Genomic DNA, 18,049 nt, shown 5'->3' on the forward strand with positions numbered 1-18,049 from the left:
TATAAAGTATTAAAGTGGATACGCAACATATATAAATTGTATCGAGTCCCGTTGTGTTCGTTTTTTGACGTCGCTTGCATTGGAATCACTCCTTAACAGGCTTTTCGTGTAATGACAAATTTTACTAAGAGTAAACTATATACAAATCATTACCTCGATCTGTCAGGTTGACAGCGAAAGTATGTGCTCGTATAATTCTCAATATTAGAATCGATATTATTACTTTTAACTAATTTTAAAGTGGTAATTATGTGTGTTAAAGAAATATGATACTTGTATGTCATTTATTTCATCGCAAATCCTGTTTAGAGGTTCTTCAAGTTTCTTCTAGCTATAACCATTAACCATAAACTTATATTTTAACCCAGTGTCTTCCATCATGACTTCATAGTAAGTGGTTTCATAATTTCTATAAAAATATTGTTATTCCGAAAATATATAACTTCAATAACATGTTGCATATAATTTATGCATTGGGTACTATTTATCACTCAACTAGATAACTTATCTATCCACTCATTTAAATAACTCTGTATCCGTTGTTATACATTCATTTTCATATTTTTCATAGCTAAAAATGTTAGTTAAGAAATAATCTAAATGTACTTGTAATTTTTAGCAACAGAAATGGACCAGGTATATCAGGAAATTCTTTCAATTGCTGGGTACAAAGGACCAATATGCATGATGATTCTGCCATCACAAAAATGCAACATCAGTTCTGGGTAACAAAACAAACTCTATCACGAAAACTAGGAAAAAAAGAAGATGAATGTATAGTGGCATCTGATGCAGGATTAGATGCCAAATTAGAATTGTTCCGCAGTATACAAGAGTCGTGTACTTACTTGCAAAGAGTCCTTGACAAATATCAAGAAAGATTATGCAGTAAGTTTGAATATGAATTAGTACATAATATGTTATATAACAAATGTATAGAGTAAATACAACGTTTAATATGCAAAATTTTGCATAGATCTTGCGCAGGAAGAAAATGCAATGGGCAGGTTCCTCAAAGATGCTGGTAAACAGGATAAAACTAGAGCTGGCAAAATGATGTTAGCTGTTGGAAAATCATTATCTTATTCCAGCCAACAGAGACTCGCGTTAAGAGCTCCATTAGGTCGATTGTATCAAGAAGTAGAAACTTTTAGACAAAAAGCTATAGAAGACACATTACAAAATGTTCAGGCAATGGAAAAAGCTCGTATAGAATATAGAGCAGCTTTATTATGGATGAAAAATGTTTCTCAAGAATTAGATCCTGATACATCAAAACAATTGGAGAAATTTCGAAAAGTACAAACACGTGTCAGATTGTATGTACTATGTGTTATTTATATTCATTTTTATATATGTTTGGATACACTTATATTTATTATACCTGTCCGAATACAGGGGCAAAGTGGCATTTGATAACTTAGCCTTAGATTGTCTTCAGAAAGTAGATCTTCTAGCAGCTGCAAGATGTAATATGTTCAGTCATGCTTTAGTTTTATACCAAAGCACGCTTTTAAATTTCACTAAAAAATCAGCACAAGCATACTCAACGATTGCAGCTAGTTTCAAAGGTTATCAACAATATGATTTCACAGTTGTAAGAGAACTTGCTGAAACATCTACCAAATTGGCTCAAGAAACTGGTGGAGACGAAGATCCTGATGATAAAGAAAAGTAAGTTGTAAATTTGAAGAAGTATAAAATACTGAGAACTGGCTAATAATATTTGTCCTATTGTAGACTACCATTTTTTGACATCGATTATCATGACAGTGTAGATGAAGCTGAAGAAGTGAAACCAGCGATAGACAATGTAATCGACACCGATAAACATGATGAAAAATTATTAGACATTGAATGTGACACAAAAGATATATTGGAATTTGATGGATTAGATATGAATTCTAGTTCTACAAAAAATGAAATTCTTCAGTTGGATTCTAATACAAAGCATAAAGAGGATCTCCATCAACTTTTTGACAACTTAATTTTAGATAACAATGTATCTTGTAAAAATGAACAATCAGTTATTAGTAAAGAAGAAGAAAATCTATCTAAACTACAAAAAAGTGTAGAACAAAATCTAGAACTGAATATATTTGACAAATCGGATACGAATTTCACTCTGAGTGATTTATCTTCTTTAGAATTACAAGATGCAGGAGAACAATCACTACAGTCCCTTACATCAGAAAATTTGGCTCTTTTAAATGAAATATTAGGTGATAAACAAGATATTACTAACGAATGGGAAACAATAGCTACTGATACTTTTTTACCACCGAATATTCTGAAACAAAGTTTAGGTGATGCAGCACTTGGCATAGGGCAAAAAGGCATGCCTACTATGAGTATGGACGACAAAGTAAGTGAAACTCAATAACATTAATTACTAAGTAATAATTCTTTTCTTTTTATTATAATCATAACATTCAGATGAACAGTATTTTATTTTACAAAACAATTATTGGTTTTGTGGAAAGACAATTTATATTACTTTTTTTGTTTTTGCTTCAGAAGAAAAACAAAACTGGAAAACAAAAAGGAAATTCCTGGTTGGATTTGTTCGCTGAATTAGATCCATTAGCTAACAACCCGATGGAAAATCTTTCCACTGACAGCAACGCATCTGCTTAATTTTTTAAGAAAACACTTGCATCGTATTACCGTGATACATAAAAAATTGCAGTTCACAGCAACAATCGGAAGAGACGATTTTATTTTTATCAAACAAGATAATACTAGGAGCATTATACCACTCTATACATTTATATTAATATTTCGTACTTATTATTTGAAACTTAACATTCCTGATGTGTTACATTTAATAATAGTAAGAAAAAGATTAATGGTAAGAATCAAAAGTATTTGAATTTCGTAAGTATCTTTCAAGATCTATACCAAAGATGTAAAATCTGATAGTTTATAAAAGTGTGCTAATCAAATACTTCTTTTAAATACATTACAAATATCGTTTCATGATAAGAAATAGAGTTATCAACTTTCCTACTTACATTTATAATAAAATATGGTCGTTGGAGTTAAAAGTATATATATCATACAAATATTTGTAATTTGCAATTACTTCACGGTTCGAATTCTTTGTTGTACAATCATTTTTAATATCATTGTCGTTATGGGATGGTTTGTATTTAGAAAATTGTGAAGTAATTAATTATGCGCTACATACATTTTCGTTCTTTTTAAATATGCAGAAACATTCAATATCGCTTTCTCGTTTAAATTAAAAATACATACATTATAAACAAATTACATCGTCGGAGGATTATCGTTTTTGTATTTTTTTTCTATATAAATATAAAATGCTTATGCATTAACAAAGTATAGGATCACAGAGTTAACACCAAAATATAATTGTATTTCAAGTATAAAAGAACTCTAAATCAAAACCTAATTTGCATCGGTAACATATTTTGCAGTTTAGGCATCATAGAATTGTGCCATGCAAGTTCTGACCCTGAAACGAAAACAATCAGAAATCGTTAAAAGAGTAAATATTTTCGTACAAATATATTGCTCTACCGAAACCTCATCAAACAATCAATCACGTAACACAAATAAATAAAATGATTTGAAGCGTTTTCGAATAAAAAAGAGAGAAGTTTTAACATTAAATGATTGTTAGTCATACTTATCAAATAACTGAAGTTCCTTGCTATGCCGCAATTGTTGTAAAATACGATAAAAGCCTAATTCTCTTAAACGTGCTTGCCGCTGCGCAGCTCCAGGTTCCTCCTTCCAGACTAGGTTGCACACACAAAGCACAGCCGCAACTTGCAGCTTTATATTGTTATGCATCTAAACATCAATATCAGAATAACTATAAATTATTACTGTGATTTCAACGATCTGTTACTTAAATATAATTCCTTATGTTACACAAAACCCAGGAATCTCAAACATGTTATATTTATTCTAATAAAAAAAAAGTATTAAAAATAAAAGCTTAAACATAGTAAAATAATATTCCAGCGTACCATATAGTCCGTAAGTTTTTTAAGCACATCTTCATTAGCCATAATGTGATCTTTTGCTCGATTGCCATCAGCTACATTCGCCAAAATACAGAGAGCTTGTTCTTTTACATCCGCCGAGTGTCTTGGATCTTCCAGGACTAATATAACAGCTTGCATTACATGAGCAGCATGTTCACTCATTATGCGATCAATGTGAGCGCTTGTGGAAAGTAAGTTTCGTAACAGACCCAGTGTTTTCATTAAAATTGGTACATCTTGATCAGCCAGAAGGCAAAAAATTTGATCGGTGCCCAAGCATGATAAGATCTGCAACTTAACTTGTTGTTCGGCTTGAAAAGCCATGTTCATCAATGCCCAAATTCCATTTAATCGTAAGGCTGGCATGCACCGTTTCGTAAGTGAACAGAGTAACTCTATTCCACCAGACTCAAGAATTGGTTCTTTGCTTGGACTAAATTCCAATAATAAGTTACATAAAGTACTCGAGGCAACAGTTAATAAATCAACTTCGCTTTCGCCTCTACCTATATGATATAATCATATTAATTATTATACGGCACATGATCGTTAATAAATCATTAGGATATACAAATTATTTATTTCTAGTCCGAAAATTGTATATCTCATGATTTAGCAACAGTACGAAAAAATGTGCAAAAGTATTAAACTCTCTTAGAAGTTCCCAATACGAAGGAATCTGTTTTACAATCAAAGTAATTCTGAAGATAAAATACGACAACGGTTTATGCGATATACAGTTCTTATTTTTGGGATGAATGATAAAGTATCATATTTTACCCTCCAATCCCTTTTCTGCTCCATGCAATAGCTGCATAAGTGGTCTCCAAACAGCGTGGTCTTGAAAACTTGTTCGAAGTTGTTGAACACTTCTAGAAAGAGAATGTAGACATCTGACCGCTGCTAAGCGTACATGAGAACCACCAGGATCTTGAAGACCCGACACTACTTGCTCCATAAGACTTTCTGTCTCTATGATACGTTTCCGTATGTCTTCGTCATTTGCACTAAGAGATGCAAATGCCCTGAACGCAGCTTGTCGCATATCTTGCGTTAATGTTGCATCTTGTACCTAAAAACATCAATGTAACCATGAACAAAAGATACATATATAAAGGAGGTCAATTTATAAATGTATCGAACATACGTGTGGATGAGGTCGTAACATTTCTGCGAGAGTAGGAATTAAGTGATTACTAATAGAAGCTAGACGTTGTAATTCAGTGTTGATTTCGGTAAGAAAAGCCAATGTCTCAGCTGCAGCTACTCTTTCACGAGGTGGACGATCTCGATAGCAGAGTCTTACCAAACAAGGTAAAGCACGGTATATAATTCTTGGATCTTTATATAATAGAACTCCGGTTCTATACATATATGTAACACATCTTGCAGCTTCGAGTTGAATTAACGAGCTTTTCTCACGGCCCATTAATTGCCCTAATACTACAGGTACATGTCTACTTTGTACTGTGTTACTAGTTGACGCCGAGGCAACCGTAACGCACACCTTGTAATTTTTATAACACATATTCGCTAGACAAGCCAAAGCTGATAATTGCACGTCAGGTAATGGAGAATCCAATTGCATTGCTAATATTCCTACTACACCCCCTTCTGATAATGCATTCTGCTCTTCTGTTGTCTGGGTGGAAATAATATGAATTATTATTCCAAGTTATTAGACAATTTATGCTGTCTACTTTTGCGCTACTTCTTTACCTTACATGCTGTCGTTAAAATTGTTGCCACGCATATTTGAGAAGTTACAGATCTATTTGCTAGTGACACTAATCTGGGCACTAATGCTGGATCTTGATATATCGAATGAACTGGTGCTGCTGGATGTTGAAATACTGTACGTAAACAACGTAAACATGCTTCATTTAACAAATCCATTACTTTTGGCTTTCCTTCTGGAGGTGTATCTGAGACAGGTGTAGATAATAAAACCTGAAATAGCAATGGCACAACACCAAGATCTATAAGTGCCAACACATGCTGATCCGTTCCTTTGGCCAAAGAACCCAAGGTCACTGCAGACTCAAGTCTTATACGGTCTCCGATTGTACCAGATGAATCTCCGAGGAGTTGTAATAATCGAGGTACTACACCTTGAGCTATTACCGAACCTTTTTGCCTATTACTTCCAATAACAGAATTCTTGAGACATCTATAAAATATAAATAAATAAATAAAAATAAATATAGATAAGAAAAATGTAAAAAGTTCCACACAAAATTATAAATAATGATATTAATGTATATATGAAAGTAATGATCATTGTTTGAAAGTGAAATATATACTTTATAAATGTCATATAATTAAATATGTTTCACAAAGTATATATTACCAAAAGCAGTGCAACATAATTTTGTTTCCTTAAGTAGGTAAAGCATATACAAGTCCAATAAATTCTACTCGTTTCAAAACATTTATCATTTTTTTAAAATGATATAATAGATTTGTTCTTAGATATTGCATAATAACTGATTAAATCACTACCTCTAGAAATATAATTTTCCTAACATATTTCTTGAATATTGTACTTTCAATTCTGCTTGATCCATTACATAAAATATGTAGCTTTTTAAAAACGAGATCTTTAAACATGGGCAAAATCTGAAATTACGTCAATAATTTCATAGTTTTGAATGACAATAGTCGAAAACAACTTTTATTGAAATAATAAAAAGATTATACAAAATGAAGGAAAGTATTTTAAACGATGTTATATTAATCATTTATATATAGTAAAAACTTCTAACACATGAATGGTCATTACTTTTATACATATCAAAGGCGTAAAAGCTTTCAACAAATAACCACAGAGGTTAAGTATAATATTCACTCACATAATAGCTTCCAAACATTTTTGGGGATCTGGCGAATACAGTTCATCGATGTAACTTCTGGAGCTCTCCACATCCTGTCACAGAATTAGACAGTCATTTATCTCTTAGAATTTCATAACAAAAACGAGAAATTCAGTTTAGATTGTCAAAAGCAGAAGGAAACCGGTAACACGAACGTCTTCCCGACATTGTTCACTTACCATGAACGGCTGCATCACCGAGACCATACTTCCACTCTTTCGCTTTTACATAAAGGAATCACAACGTTTACTCACAAAAATCTTGAATCAATTCACTGATCACCACGAGGAATCGTCGGACCGAGTTTGTTACGTGAACGCTCACTGTTTCATCTGGCAAGATTTACGTTCTGAAAAAAGTTTTCACCAATTTTAGGGTTGCCACCATCATGCAATTATTATACTATCATGTCTAGTAAACTATAAACTTCAAAATCCTTTCAAGCGAATATCAATGAACACAAAAAGTTCTAACTTTTGCAACTAATAATTGTTGTAAAATAAATTTTTTAACGTTTTTAATTAATGTCAATCGTTTAGATAGTAATTTTATAGCGAGAAAATGCAAAATATTATTATTGCTTATTGTATAAAGTTGTATATACTTAAATAAATCGTTACCTTGTATCTGTGGTATCTGCAAAATTGAAGATTTTTTGATTCGTATACCATAGTAACCTTTATGCAACTATTGGCAATCTTGAGCCTAATAAGTAGCGCGCATTTGTTAAAGAAGAAGATTTGGATAACCAGAAAGCTTCTATTTATTGAACAACGATACTCTTTGCTTATAAATGTTAAAAAATAATTGCATTGATTAAAAATCGAATCAAATATGATCATGGAATCATTGCATGAGTATTTAGAAACCGTGGCTGGATATATATTTGACAATGATAAACTGGTGAGCACTTTGAAGTTCTTTCATTGTTTTGATGTAGAATAGAAAAGATCTACCTTATGAATATTAAATTTGCTACTGTTATGTATCTTATTTTTAGAAATTGTTATGCTTTTAACAAATTTTTCTGCATATCCTTTGATCCTTTTTATACATTATGTTAAAATTTTAAAATATTTACTGGAACAACAATGTAGTTTTTTAAAAAGTATTTATCTTTTTCTTTTTCTAATACAAAAATGAGTAAAAATGAAATTGTTTTATTATGCTTAAAAACTTCAAATAACTGTAGGTAACATACAAATGGTTGAGTAAAGAGCTGGAAGTTCATGTGAACATTGCCAAGCAGATTTTATGGGAATTTTGGCAACAGAAGAAGAATGAGAAGACTTTTGACTGTACTTTTTTATTGATGGGTACTTTAGAAGATGGTGGCATGCGTGTTGAAGTTGTAAAAGAAAAAGACTTATCAACAGCCAAAGAAAAGTTTAATAAAATTATGTCCGAACATGTTTATAGTCTTCAAAAAGTACTTCCTGAAATACAGATACTTGGGCTTGCAGAGAATGGAGATATTAAATTCAGTGGCATTAAATGCCTTGAAAATAATGAACGCAATGATGAAGAAATGCACGCTTTGCGCTGGGGCATTGCATCAATCGAAATGCAATTCATTCCTGAAGAACAAACATCTGCGCCTCAACCTATTAATGAAAAAAAGGAAAAAAGTCCAGAGAAAAAATTAAATGATGGTAAGAAGAATGATCAAAAGAAAGGTTATAACAATCTCTTTGGAAAAGCTAGTAATAAACAAAAGAGTCCATCGACATCATCATCATCTAACTCAGAAAAAATGGATGCAGACAGTTCCAAACAAACAAAGCATTCACCTAAAAAAGATACATCTGAATCATTGAAAAAAACTGTACAAAAAGGTGGACTCAGCAGTTTTTTACAACAAGGTAAAAACCAAATAAAATCTGCAAATTCTGTGCCCCCAAAAACCAAAGAAACTTCAAATCCTGCAGTGAAGGAAGATGTGGTGAAAAAAGTTACTTCTGAAAATAAAAGTAGCCAACAGAAGAATACACGTGGAAAAAAACGTAATCGGAGTAAGGAAACCAATGCAAATTCTAAAAAACGGAAACGCATTACCGTACAAAGCGATTCCAGTGAGTCCAAATCATCTGATGAAGAAGAAGAAGAAGAAATTCCATCTTCTCCATCACCAAAAAAGGATTCACCTGTCAGGATGCATTCTCCATCTCCACCAAAAGTCAAACATGAGGATGGAAAACGTAAGGTTTTAAAACTAGTAGATAAAACGTATCAGGAGGATGGGTATCTGGTAACAAAAAAAGTACATGTTTATGAAAGTTGTTCAGAAGAGGAACCAGAAGTAACAGAACCAAAGAAATCTGTAACACCTGAAGCACGTCCTGAATCAAAAGGAAAAAAGAGTACAAAACAAACAACTTTAAAAAACTTTTTTAAAAAATCATAATATATAATCATTTCTATTGCTTGAATAGAAATGTTTACATTATTATATTTTACACTATTTTCTTACAATGTAAAAATACGAATAAAGTTTATTATTTTAGAAATGACAGCAATTGTATGTGTAATTATCTAGATTCTACAGAAAAGATACAGATTCACTTGCTAAATACAATTATCAGATATGTTATCACAAGTAGAGGTAAGCTTGTGCTACACCCTTTTCAGTATGAGTAACAGCAACCATGCTGTGATTACTTAAGTATAAAATATCTTTGGTGTGAATTAAATTTTACCAGACAGAATGTCTATTCATTTGTGTTTAACTATTTTTTATTTCTTATTTATGATATCGAATTCTATGTGTAATATATGTTTAACATGTTCATGTACAACTACATGTAAGTAGTAGTGTAAGTAAGTGTACTAAGTAAGTAGTACATGTAAACTAATAAAATGACGTCAGTGTTGTATATAGAATTTAATTTTTATGTTGTAGTGAATGATGGATCAATAATAGATTGTCATGCAAAAAATTTAGGAAGCAATGATGTACTTCATTATTACTTATTAATGTTGAATGAAACTCAATCATTTGACAAACTTATTTTGTCAAAAAACAATATAGTTAATTTATCAGAACATTTAATGAAAAGATTAAAACTTTTGAAGAACTTAGATTTATCTGAAAATATGATGAATGAAATATATACGAGAACTTTTATAGATATGTATAATCTTCAAAGTTTAAGTCTCTCTAAAAATAACTTATCTACATTCGATGATTCTGTAGTAAAAGTTATTCCAGGATTGTTGAGATTAGATCTTAGTCATAATCATATTAATACAATAGAACATACAATAGATAAAACTGTAACAAAAATTAAATTCTTAGATCTTTCTCACAATAGTATATTTAATATATCTCAGAACTTTTTTGATTCTCTATCAAATTTACAATATTTGGATTTATCATTTAACAAGATTCGCTCTTTGGAAAACATTAACTTTGTATATTTAAAATTTTTGGAAACTGTTTATCTAAATAATAATTTTCTTACGTCATTATATGTGCAGATATTTCCAAAATCATTAACAAAACTTTTTGCTGGATATAATTCAATAAAAGAAATATATTATGAACCATCTCGAATTGAAGTACTAAGTGTAGAGTTCAACTACATTTCTGAAGTACAATCAAATATAACGTCATTGGAAAATTTACAACATTTAAATATTAGTGGAAATGAGATATCAAATTTTCCAAACATTTTACTTAAGAATTTGAAAACTTTAGATATATCTTACAACAAATTATATTACATTTCTAAAACATTATCTATGAAAAATTTTCCATTACTAGCTCAACTTAATGTGAGTAAAAATCCTATTCAAAATTTAACATTTTTCTCTGATTTAAAATTACGCTCATTTGTTGCGAGTAATATAAGTGCATTATTAACTATTGATGAAAATACATTCACAAAACTGATGTCGCCATTAAACGAATGTATTAATCTCACTATATCTAATAATGAAAAGTTATATTTTATTCATGAACATGCTTTGGATCATTTAAATTTATGTTCGGTAAGTTTCAGAATGTTTTAACAAGACTATTATTTAATAATTAATTATGTTTTTATTATTATTAGTTGGATTTAAGTAATAATCAAATCAGTTATATTGCACAAAAATTAGCTGTACGCAATACTAGTTTTTCAACGTACAGATTGAATTTACAAGGAAACCCATTCAAATGCAATTGTTCATTGCAATGGATGTTAAGTGATGTAGTACCTAAACTATATTCTACACATCCTGATCTTCTAGTTAATTTGAGGTATATATTTCAATAGATTTGAAAAACTAATTGATTTTAACAATATTTATAATTAAACAGAAAATGTGTTTATTATATTTTAATATATTTTATTATATTCTACTAGATGTGCTTGGCCTCCAAAAATTTCAAACATAAGAATGGTACATTGGTATGGATGGCACAATGAAGTGTTTTGTAGCAATATGTCAGATTTTAATGAGGAACTCACAATGAATGTAGCTGGTGTATTGACTGATACTCAAGTGGTAACATTTGACTCTAGTCCTGGTCTGCTTGCTGTTCTAGGAGTAACTATTGGAGTACTATCAATTTTGATGATAGTAGGCATTGTTTGGACTCATAAACTATATATGAAAAGGAGAAGAAGGAACAGAAAATTTTGACATTACGTACAAATTTATTTATCTTTCATGTTCTACAGAGAACATGTAGATGTTCTCCTTATTTTAAAGAATGTAACATTTTGTAAAAATATGATTTTCCTTTGCTTAAAAAACTGATTATTAAGTATTTGTCATATATAATAATATAATATTTATAATATTTTTTTAATTGCTCTTGTTTTGATCGAATAAGCTGCCATAAATGTTTCATAAGTAAACATGAATTGTAATTCAAATTACATATTTGTTATAACTTATTTATACATTAAAATCAATCACATTATATAGTCACAATAAAATATACTTCGGTAATGGCACAGTTATTATATGTTTTATTTTTACATGATTCATTTAGGTCTTTTTACCTATTCACTGTAAAATTACAAAAGCTAACTTTTTAATTAATTGCACAACGCAACAAATATAAACATTGTTTAGAGTTACTTAAAGACTTTTCTACATTGATTGTATTAAAAAAATGTTATGAACACAAGATACTTCTTAAAATGAAGAAATTAAAGAAATATAAATCGTTCCACTTTGAAACATTGACTAAATTTGAATACTATTACAATAATAGAAACAATAAAAAATGTTTACTTTTAATACTTAATATACTTGCAAATATGTACATATATACATACACACATATATATTTTAACTTTATCAAAAATTTAAAATAAACACATGCACACACATACATATATAATACTAAATTCACATACATAAATACTTCAGCACTCATTTTAGTTATGTATATATTTAAATATAAAGAACAGCCAACATTCGATGCAAATAGTTAAATTAAAATTATTGACATTTTTACTACCTCAAATTGATACGGATAAAAGTCTAAAATATTGGAAGGATTCGTCTTTCATTTGACCACTTGCGAACTTTAATTGAGACAAATATCTTCATTAAATCTAAATTAGAATAATTCGTTGATTTCTGGTAATGTCTTTTTTTTGTTGTATCACTAACTTTAGTGTTCATTATCTCAATATATTTGAATAGAAGATTGATCCCTGTTAATTATGAGCTAAATTATAATTGTAACAAAATTAATGATCACAATAGAAATTGATAAATAGATTTAATTGTATTATGCTAAGCTCTCTATTCCTTAAAATATGTATTGACCTAGTACTGAACAACATATAATAAAATATAGTCATCGTTTTGGACGTAAAATGAGCATTAAAATTTTTTTTATTATATGTCATCTATTTGCCAATGAGTAGATGTCACTTGAGCAGGAGGGTTCTCCCTTAATTCATTTAAGAAAGTACATATGTTTTGGTAGTATCCTGGTTGACACCATGTCTCATTATGTGTGCCGCCTGTAATCTGAAGAATTTTTTTACAAGGACTTCTGCAATTTTTGTAGAGATCTTGCATCATGCGCGGCGGTACTAAAGTATCTGCCAATCCCGAAATAAATAACGTAGGTACGGTTACCGACCGCACTTTAAGAATGGATAGGTACTGTAAACATAAACAGTCATTTACACATGTATAGTTTAATTTGAAAATAATGGAAAAAGTTTAAATTATTGCATTAAATTGAAACATTTTATGAAATAAAATCCAATTATAAAAAGACATTTTACCTTATTTTTATATAGAAAAAGTGGAAGATATTGTAAAAATTTTAATCCGAATAACAATGCAGCCATATCAGGAATACTTGTGAAAGTGTTCTCTAGAATAAGGCACCAAATTTTTTGAGAACTCTCTGGCTTTGTAGCTAAATTAATAGCTACTGCTCCACCTATGAAGTTAGAAATAATTTATGCAATACGCTGAATGTATGAAATAAATTCTTTAATATATGTTAACCACTGCAAGTACATATTACCTAACGACCTCCCAAATACAATTATTTCATTAGTATTTATGTCGGTTCGACTAGATAAATATTCAATTCCAGCACAAGCATCCATATATAAGCCTTCTTCAGAAGGCGAACCTTGTGATAGTCCATATCCCCTATACTCCAGCATTAAGATATTACATTGGACAGAATAATATAATTCAACTGCATTTTGAAGCCTAAAATAGTTCTAAAATTACTATTGTTATTTTTCAAATAAAAGTACATACAGTGTACCATACTTTAACTATGTTAGCAAATTATTATTTGTTTAACTTTGTTCATAAAAAATTTTAATATATTTCTATTAATAAAATTTCAAATACCTATTATAAGTAAAATATTCATATATACTGACCTATGACCCATATTGCCAGCATTGCCATGAAGAAATAATAAGGTAGGTACCTTTTTTGCTTTATCTTTTGGTTTACAAATAAAAAACATGTGTAGTATTGTACCATCCCCTGATTTAGTATATATACTCTGGTAAGGTAAATTAAATATCGAAGGTGCAGGAACATATACCCGAGAATTGGCTGGCCATTCTGGACGATACACAAGTTGATCTTCTCTATGATACAATATACCTTTAAAGATAAATAAAGATCTATGCAAACATCATTAAAATTATAGAATTTGATTAAATAAGATAATCAATTATACCTGTAGTAGCAAAACAAAGAAGAAAGAAGGCTGATATTCCACCATACAACCAGTACAAAAGAAAACAGGCAAGTATGTAGGTACCACAAAGAGCCCAACATTTCATAGCTATACTTCCTAATATACGAATGGGTTTACTTCGAGCAAGGCGCACACAGAACGACATGATTGTTCTGCAATATCTCTAATTAATTGACTAATAATCATCTAATGCACTTATCGTCTTCACATATATACTTTTATACATCCTAACACAATCGTGATACTAAAATTCAGTATTGCTGTTATCATTAGAAAATTTATAACCTGAAATTTCTATTAGAATTACTATACAGGATCATTCATTACACTAGAAACTCATACGTGCAAGCAAGCTTAAGTGGCAACAGCGCGACATATATAAATACCACACATTCGCATAAAGACACTTCTACCATCTATTGGTTATTAGTAGAAGTTAAAATTTACAACCACAGACTGAAGATACATAGGTACATATTTTTCATGTTGCGGTCTTAAATAGTTCAATAGTTGACCGTTTGATTTAGATAGAGTCCGTTAGTGTATCAGGACATTTTTTACAGTGTCGATATTTCAGAACAGTAGACAGAAAATGCATTGTATGCATAGTCTGTACATACTTAAATCTGTGAACAGTGTGGCCAGATTGGGGAAATTGAGGGGAATACAGTTACTCTCTCCTTTGCGTTACGTGTGGTTCTGCGGCGGTGCGGAGGTTGTTGGGAGATGCGGAATGGAGTTGTAGATGAGGAATGGAGTTGTAGAAGGGGTACAAAAAAGTGGGAGAAAAGACTTTTTCTGGCTTCACTGGTTCGACACACCTGATTTAAAATATAAATTATAAAACATGATAATATGTGAAAGCTATGTTTAAGATAAATTGATAAGAACCGTTAAAAAAGCGCTAGCATTTGTCAGAGTCACCTATACTTAAATAATAATTAGTCTATCAATAACCAATAGATGGTAAACATGTCATTACATAAGTACTATAGTGATACTTACCATATGGCACTGTTGCCATATACTTTTGTATCGTACGCCGACGAATTCTAAGTTTCGTGAACAACCCTGTAAGTATACGTTCTGTAATAGTAAATTACATTTCTACTAATAAGTAAATGTATATTATCTGATGAAAAAATTTATTACACTAAAATTTTCTTTATAAAGCTGAATTTGTACCCATTAAAAAAAGGTCGAGAAGCATTGATTCAAAATTGATATTGTGAGAATATACTGGTTATAGGTTATACCAATAATGTATCGTTGGGTACGCAGGTTTAATTTTTCTTCTCCATGAATGATATACTCCATATTATGATCTCATGTTAGCCGTAAAACTGTTTTTCTATGTAAAAATTGGGAACACGTTTATAGTAACGATCGGAAAATAGTATCGTGAGCTTATCACGTGTCATTATCAATATCCAATGCTGTATTCCGATTACTCTTAACTAATGTTCTGTAACTATATAATACTATCGTGCATCTTCACATTCCTCAGTCAAGTTCCATTCACTGCGACGGGTTCACGCATGATTAAAAATTTGAGAGCTATCTAAAAATTGGTCACAAATAATGGAGAAAATATTAGTTGAGCCACGGGACGGATCTGTGGTGTCACGTTTGTCTAACCTTCTTCAAACGAGTGCCGAAGAAGCACTTGCTGATGGTGATGCGTTTAAAGTTGGATTATCAGGTGATATGCTTGATTAAATATTGATTCAGTTTTTTATTTTTAAAATAATAGAAAATTACGATTAATTATTTATTGTGTCCATCGAAAATGTTACTAAATACATTTTACTTATAAATTTATTAATGTACGTGCTTTTAAGCCGCGGGAATGTATAGGTTAGAAATCTATAATGTTTATCATTATTGGAAACAGGTATACAAGTTTATAGTTCTGTTGTAGATTTTTGGAATTTTCAAAAAGATACCATATATTTTACATATTAAGAAACACTCGTATTGGTTGTTAAACTTTTAAATTATAAATGTTTATGATACAAATGAAAAGAGTGCTTTAAAATCTGTTCTTTAATTTTCAAATTATAATTAATACGTATATTTTCATCCATTTTTATGTTTATATTATTGAGTCAATAGAATTATTTTGTAGATTAAAGATTTTAATAATACTCATTTGTATCAGGGGGGTCTTTGGTACAACTGCTGGCAGAGGCTTTACCTAGCATCACAACTGATTGGAATAAATGGTACTTCTTTTTCTGCGATGAGCGAGTTGTTCCTTTTGATAGTAATGATTCAACTTACGGAGAATACAAAGCAAAATTGATTGGAAAAGTACCAATAACTGAGGATCAATTTATAAAAATTAATGCCGACTTATCTGGTAAAATGATAATATCTTTAAATCTATTTTTCCTTTCATTCAAAGATATTTTTATGTTATCTGATAAATTGTCCTATTTACAGCTGAAGAAGCTGCAAAAGATTACATTAAGAAGATGTCTGTATTCTTTCCCCCCGACCGTGTCCCGTGTTTTGATGTGCTTTTATTGGGATTGGGTCCTGATGGACATACGTGTTCGCTTTTTCCCGGTCATAAAGTTTTGAATGAAGCAAGTTTATGGGTTTGTCCAATTAATGATTCTCCTAAGCCACCTCCATCTCGTATTACTCTTACACTTCCTGTAATAAATAATGCAAAAAAATGCATATTTGCCATTACGGGATCTAGCAAAGCAGGTGTTGTTAAGGTGATTATATGTCGCTGAAATTGTAGACAGTATTCTTCCAGTTATGTTTGTATAAAAACTATATTTTTATTCTTATCATTTAATATCTCACAGAAAATCTTGCAAGATAAAGAAAATTTACCTGCTGCTCGTGTACAACCACACAATGGGGAATTATACTGGATCCTAGATGAAGATGCTGCAAAATTTTTAGATGCTGTCTAAGGATATTCGATAAAATTATTTATAACATTCCACATTGGTATCATGTTCTGATGCTTAGTATATTTTTTGGGCTTACTATTTTGTATACATATATATGTGCATTTTACTTAAAATATTTAATAGATAGCGCAGTTTGCGAGAGAATTTCTTGCTCGACGATTCGTTTGACATTGGATAATATTTGAAATATATTAGGTTGTTCTATTCTGCATTTTAATACAATTTTCTGATACTTTATTTTTTTCAATAATATTTGTATATACTGAATAGATATATAATATATATTATAATAAGATGAAATATTTCACATCATTTTACAATTTGTTGTTATTCTGAAAACGTGCAATGTAACCATCAGCAAAATTAGTGAACAAGCTTAAAAAATTCGTACGAAAATTAATATTTTCAGTAATAAATTAATCATGTTCCTAACAAGTGTACAAGTATTCGGTATACACTGAGTCTATAATTAATGTTTTATTTGTCCTTTTTTTACTAGGTATATAAAAATATAGCTATATTTATTTTTAGTTAAATATAAAAATATAGAAAACAAAGGTCAAGAATATTTTAGATTAATAAATGTGTATAGTACAATCTGCTTCTATTTTGTAACAACTTTTTAATAAAAAGAATATATTTAAAATGGAAAGATTATTTTAAAAACTTATGATTTTATTAATAAATAAGGAAAATAGTATGCAGTTATAACATTGAGATTATTAGTAGTAAAACATAATAAAATACACAATTTCAATAAAAAATCCTGTACTACACTGAAGTAGGAGTATTATGAAAAACTACTAAAGTAGTAACAAAATTTCTATAGAATTATTTTATTTGTTAGAATAAATAGTATTGTCTTCGTTTTCATACAGGAGTAGATATATCAAGAATAATGTAATAAACAATTATATATTTGTTTGGCAAATCATAAGAGATATTCTTTGGTGACTGACATAAGACTGTAACAGTAGGTAAATAGGTATACAATAAAAAGTGACTATTTTTATATGAAGCACATCTTATGTATAT

General features: G+C 30.0%; 6 protein-coding genes across 12 annotated transcripts; 4 read left to right on the forward strand and 2 right to left on the reverse strand.

Moving 5' to 3' along the window:
* Positions 1-20: 20 nt before the first annotated feature.
* On the forward strand, positions 21-2,668 carry ICA69 (islet cell autoantigen 1-like protein). Of its 3 annotated transcripts, none has more exons than XM_031970604.2 (6): positions 21-179; positions 620-888; positions 977-1,319; positions 1,399-1,674; positions 1,741-2,365; positions 2,518-2,668. In XM_031970604.2, the coding sequence occupies exons 2-6, from the start codon at positions 681-683 to the stop codon at positions 2,635-2,637; spliced, it is 1,572 nt and encodes a 523-aa protein (XP_031826464.1). In that variant the 5' UTR covers positions 21-179; positions 620-680; the 3' UTR covers positions 2,638-2,668. The 3 variants fall into 3 exon arrangements, with proteins under 3 accessions (XP_031826464.1, XP_031826462.1, XP_031826463.1); XM_031970602.2 differs by having other exon boundaries at positions 79-390; XM_031970603.2 differs by having other exon boundaries at positions 79-243.
* On the reverse strand, positions 2,398-7,281 carry LOC116424328 (armadillo repeat-containing protein 8). Its single transcript, XM_031970594.2, has 8 exons — positions 7,069-7,281; positions 6,869-6,942; positions 5,736-6,186; positions 5,164-5,658; positions 4,797-5,088; positions 3,999-4,522; positions 3,653-3,819; positions 2,398-3,478 (listed from the first exon to the last, which is right to left on the reverse strand). Exons 1-8 carry the CDS (start codon positions 7,093-7,095, stop codon positions 3,442-3,444), a joined length of 2,067 nt encoding a protein of 688 aa, XP_031826454.1. The 5' UTR covers positions 7,096-7,281; the 3' UTR covers positions 2,398-3,441.
* A 283-nt stretch (positions 7,282-7,564) lies between these two features.
* LOC116424329 (uncharacterized) lies at positions 7,565-9,401 on the forward strand. 3 transcript variants are annotated; one of them, XM_031970600.2, is made up of 3 exons: positions 7,565-7,792; positions 8,082-8,751; positions 8,818-9,401. In XM_031970600.2, exons 1-3 carry the CDS (start codon positions 7,724-7,726, stop codon positions 9,291-9,293), a joined length of 1,215 nt encoding a protein of 404 aa, XP_031826460.1. In that variant the 5' UTR covers positions 7,565-7,723; the 3' UTR covers positions 9,294-9,401. The 3 variants fall into 3 exon arrangements, with proteins under 3 accessions (XP_031826460.1, XP_031826459.1, XP_031826461.1); XM_031970599.2 differs by having other exon boundaries at positions 8,082-9,401; XM_031970601.2 differs by lacking the exon at positions 7,565-7,792 and adding an exon at positions 7,810-7,997 and having other exon boundaries at positions 8,082-9,401.
* Positions 9,402-9,418: 17 nt separating this feature from the next.
* On the forward strand, positions 9,419-11,655 carry LOC143174143 (uncharacterized). Of its 3 annotated transcripts, none has more exons than XM_031970596.2 (4): positions 9,419-9,690; positions 9,789-10,879; positions 10,945-11,132; positions 11,239-11,655. In XM_031970596.2, exons 1-4 carry the CDS (start codon positions 9,594-9,596, stop codon positions 11,516-11,518), a joined length of 1,656 nt encoding a protein of 551 aa, XP_031826456.1. In that variant the 5' UTR covers positions 9,419-9,593; the 3' UTR covers positions 11,519-11,655. The 3 variants fall into 3 exon arrangements, with proteins under 3 accessions (XP_031826456.1, XP_031826457.1, XP_031826458.1); XM_031970597.2 differs by having other exon boundaries at positions 9,533-9,706; XM_031970598.2 differs by having other exon boundaries at positions 9,533-9,702.
* A 585-nt stretch (positions 11,656-12,240) lies between these two features.
* Positions 12,241-14,557, reverse strand: Bem46 (abhydrolase domain containing 13-like protein Bem46). The gene is made up of 5 exons (XM_031970612.2): positions 14,061-14,557; positions 13,753-13,984; positions 13,380-13,573; positions 13,132-13,292; positions 12,241-13,006 (listed from the first exon to the last, which is right to left on the reverse strand). Exons 1-5 carry the CDS (start codon positions 14,224-14,226, stop codon positions 12,734-12,736), a joined length of 1,026 nt encoding a protein of 341 aa, XP_031826472.1. The 5' UTR covers positions 14,227-14,557; the 3' UTR covers positions 12,241-12,733.
* Positions 14,558-14,820: 263 nt separating this feature from the next.
* Positions 14,821-17,326, forward strand: Pgls (6-phosphogluconolactonase). Its single transcript, XM_031970614.2, has 5 exons — positions 14,821-15,154; positions 15,589-15,783; positions 16,243-16,443; positions 16,527-16,810; positions 16,904-17,326. Exons 2-5 carry the CDS (start codon positions 15,663-15,665, stop codon positions 17,012-17,014), a joined length of 717 nt encoding a protein of 238 aa, XP_031826474.1. The 5' UTR covers positions 14,821-15,154; positions 15,589-15,662; the 3' UTR covers positions 17,015-17,326.
* Positions 17,327-18,049: the final 723 nt, after the last annotated feature.

Source organism: Nomia melanderi, chromosome 7, assembly GCF_051020985.1.
Source record: "Nomia melanderi isolate GNS246 chromosome 7, iyNomMela1, whole genome shotgun sequence".
NCBI lineage: Eukaryota > Metazoa > Arthropoda > Insecta > Hymenoptera > Halictidae > Nomia > Nomia melanderi.

Excerpts from the sequence above, each read along its gene's own strand:
- LOC116424328 (XM_031970594.2), bottom strand. The coding sequence starts at position 7,095 with ATGGTCTCGGTGATGCAGCCGTTCATG. Across the intron at positions 4,523-4,796 it reads AGCAGAAAAGGGATTGGAGG|GTAGAGGCGAAAGCGAAGTT; the intron begins GTAAAATATGAT and ends TATATCATATAG. Across the intron at positions 3,820-3,998 it reads AAAAACTTACGGACTATATG|ATGCATAACAATATAAAGCT; the intron begins GTACGCTGGAAT and ends ATTGATGTTTAG.
- LOC143174143 (XM_031970596.2), top strand. The coding sequence starts at position 9,594 with ATGTCTATTCATTTGTGTTTAACTATTTTTTATTTCTTATTTATGATA. Across the intron at positions 10,880-10,944 it reads ATCATTTAAATTTATGTTCG|TTGGATTTAAGTAATAATCA; the intron begins GTAAGTTTCAGA and ends TATTATTATTAG. Across the intron at positions 11,133-11,238 it reads GATCTTCTAGTTAATTTGAG|ATGTGCTTGGCCTCCAAAAA; the intron begins GTATATATTTCA and ends ATATTCTACTAG.
- Bem46 (XM_031970612.2), bottom strand. The coding sequence starts at position 14,226 with ATGTCGTTCTGTGTGCGCCTTGCTCGAAGTAAACCCATTCGTATATTA. Across the intron at positions 13,985-14,060 it reads TCTTTGTTTTGCTACTACAG|GTATATTGTATCATAGAGAA; the intron begins GTATAATTGATT and ends TTATCTTTAAAG. Across the intron at positions 13,574-13,752 it reads GCTGGCAATATGGGTCATAG|GCTTCAAAATGCAGTTGAAT; the intron begins GTCAGTATATAT and ends GAACTATTTTAG.
- LOC116424329 (XM_031970599.2), top strand. The coding sequence starts at position 7,724 with ATGATCATGGAATCATTGCATGAGTATTTAGAAACCGTGGCTGGATAT. Across the intron at positions 7,793-8,081 it reads TATTTGACAATGATAAACTG|GTAACATACAAATGGTTGAG; the intron begins GTGAGCACTTTG and ends AAATAACTGTAG.
- ICA69 (XM_031970602.2), top strand. Across the intron at positions 1,320-1,398 it reads GTACAAACACGTGTCAGATT|GGGCAAAGTGGCATTTGATA; the intron begins GTATGTACTATG and ends GTCCGAATACAG. Across the intron at positions 2,366-2,517 it reads CTATGAGTATGGACGACAAA|AAGAAAAACAAAACTGGAAA; the intron begins GTAAGTGAAACT and ends TTTTTGCTTCAG.
- Pgls (XM_031970614.2), top strand. The coding sequence starts at position 15,663 with ATGGAGAAAATATTAGTTGAGCCACGGGACGGATCTGTGGTGTCACGT. Across the intron at positions 16,444-16,526 it reads AATTAATGCCGACTTATCTG|CTGAAGAAGCTGCAAAAGAT; the intron begins GTAAAATGATAA and ends TCCTATTTACAG. Across the intron at positions 16,811-16,903 it reads GCAAAGCAGGTGTTGTTAAG|AAAATCTTGCAAGATAAAGA; the intron begins GTGATTATATGT and ends AATATCTCACAG.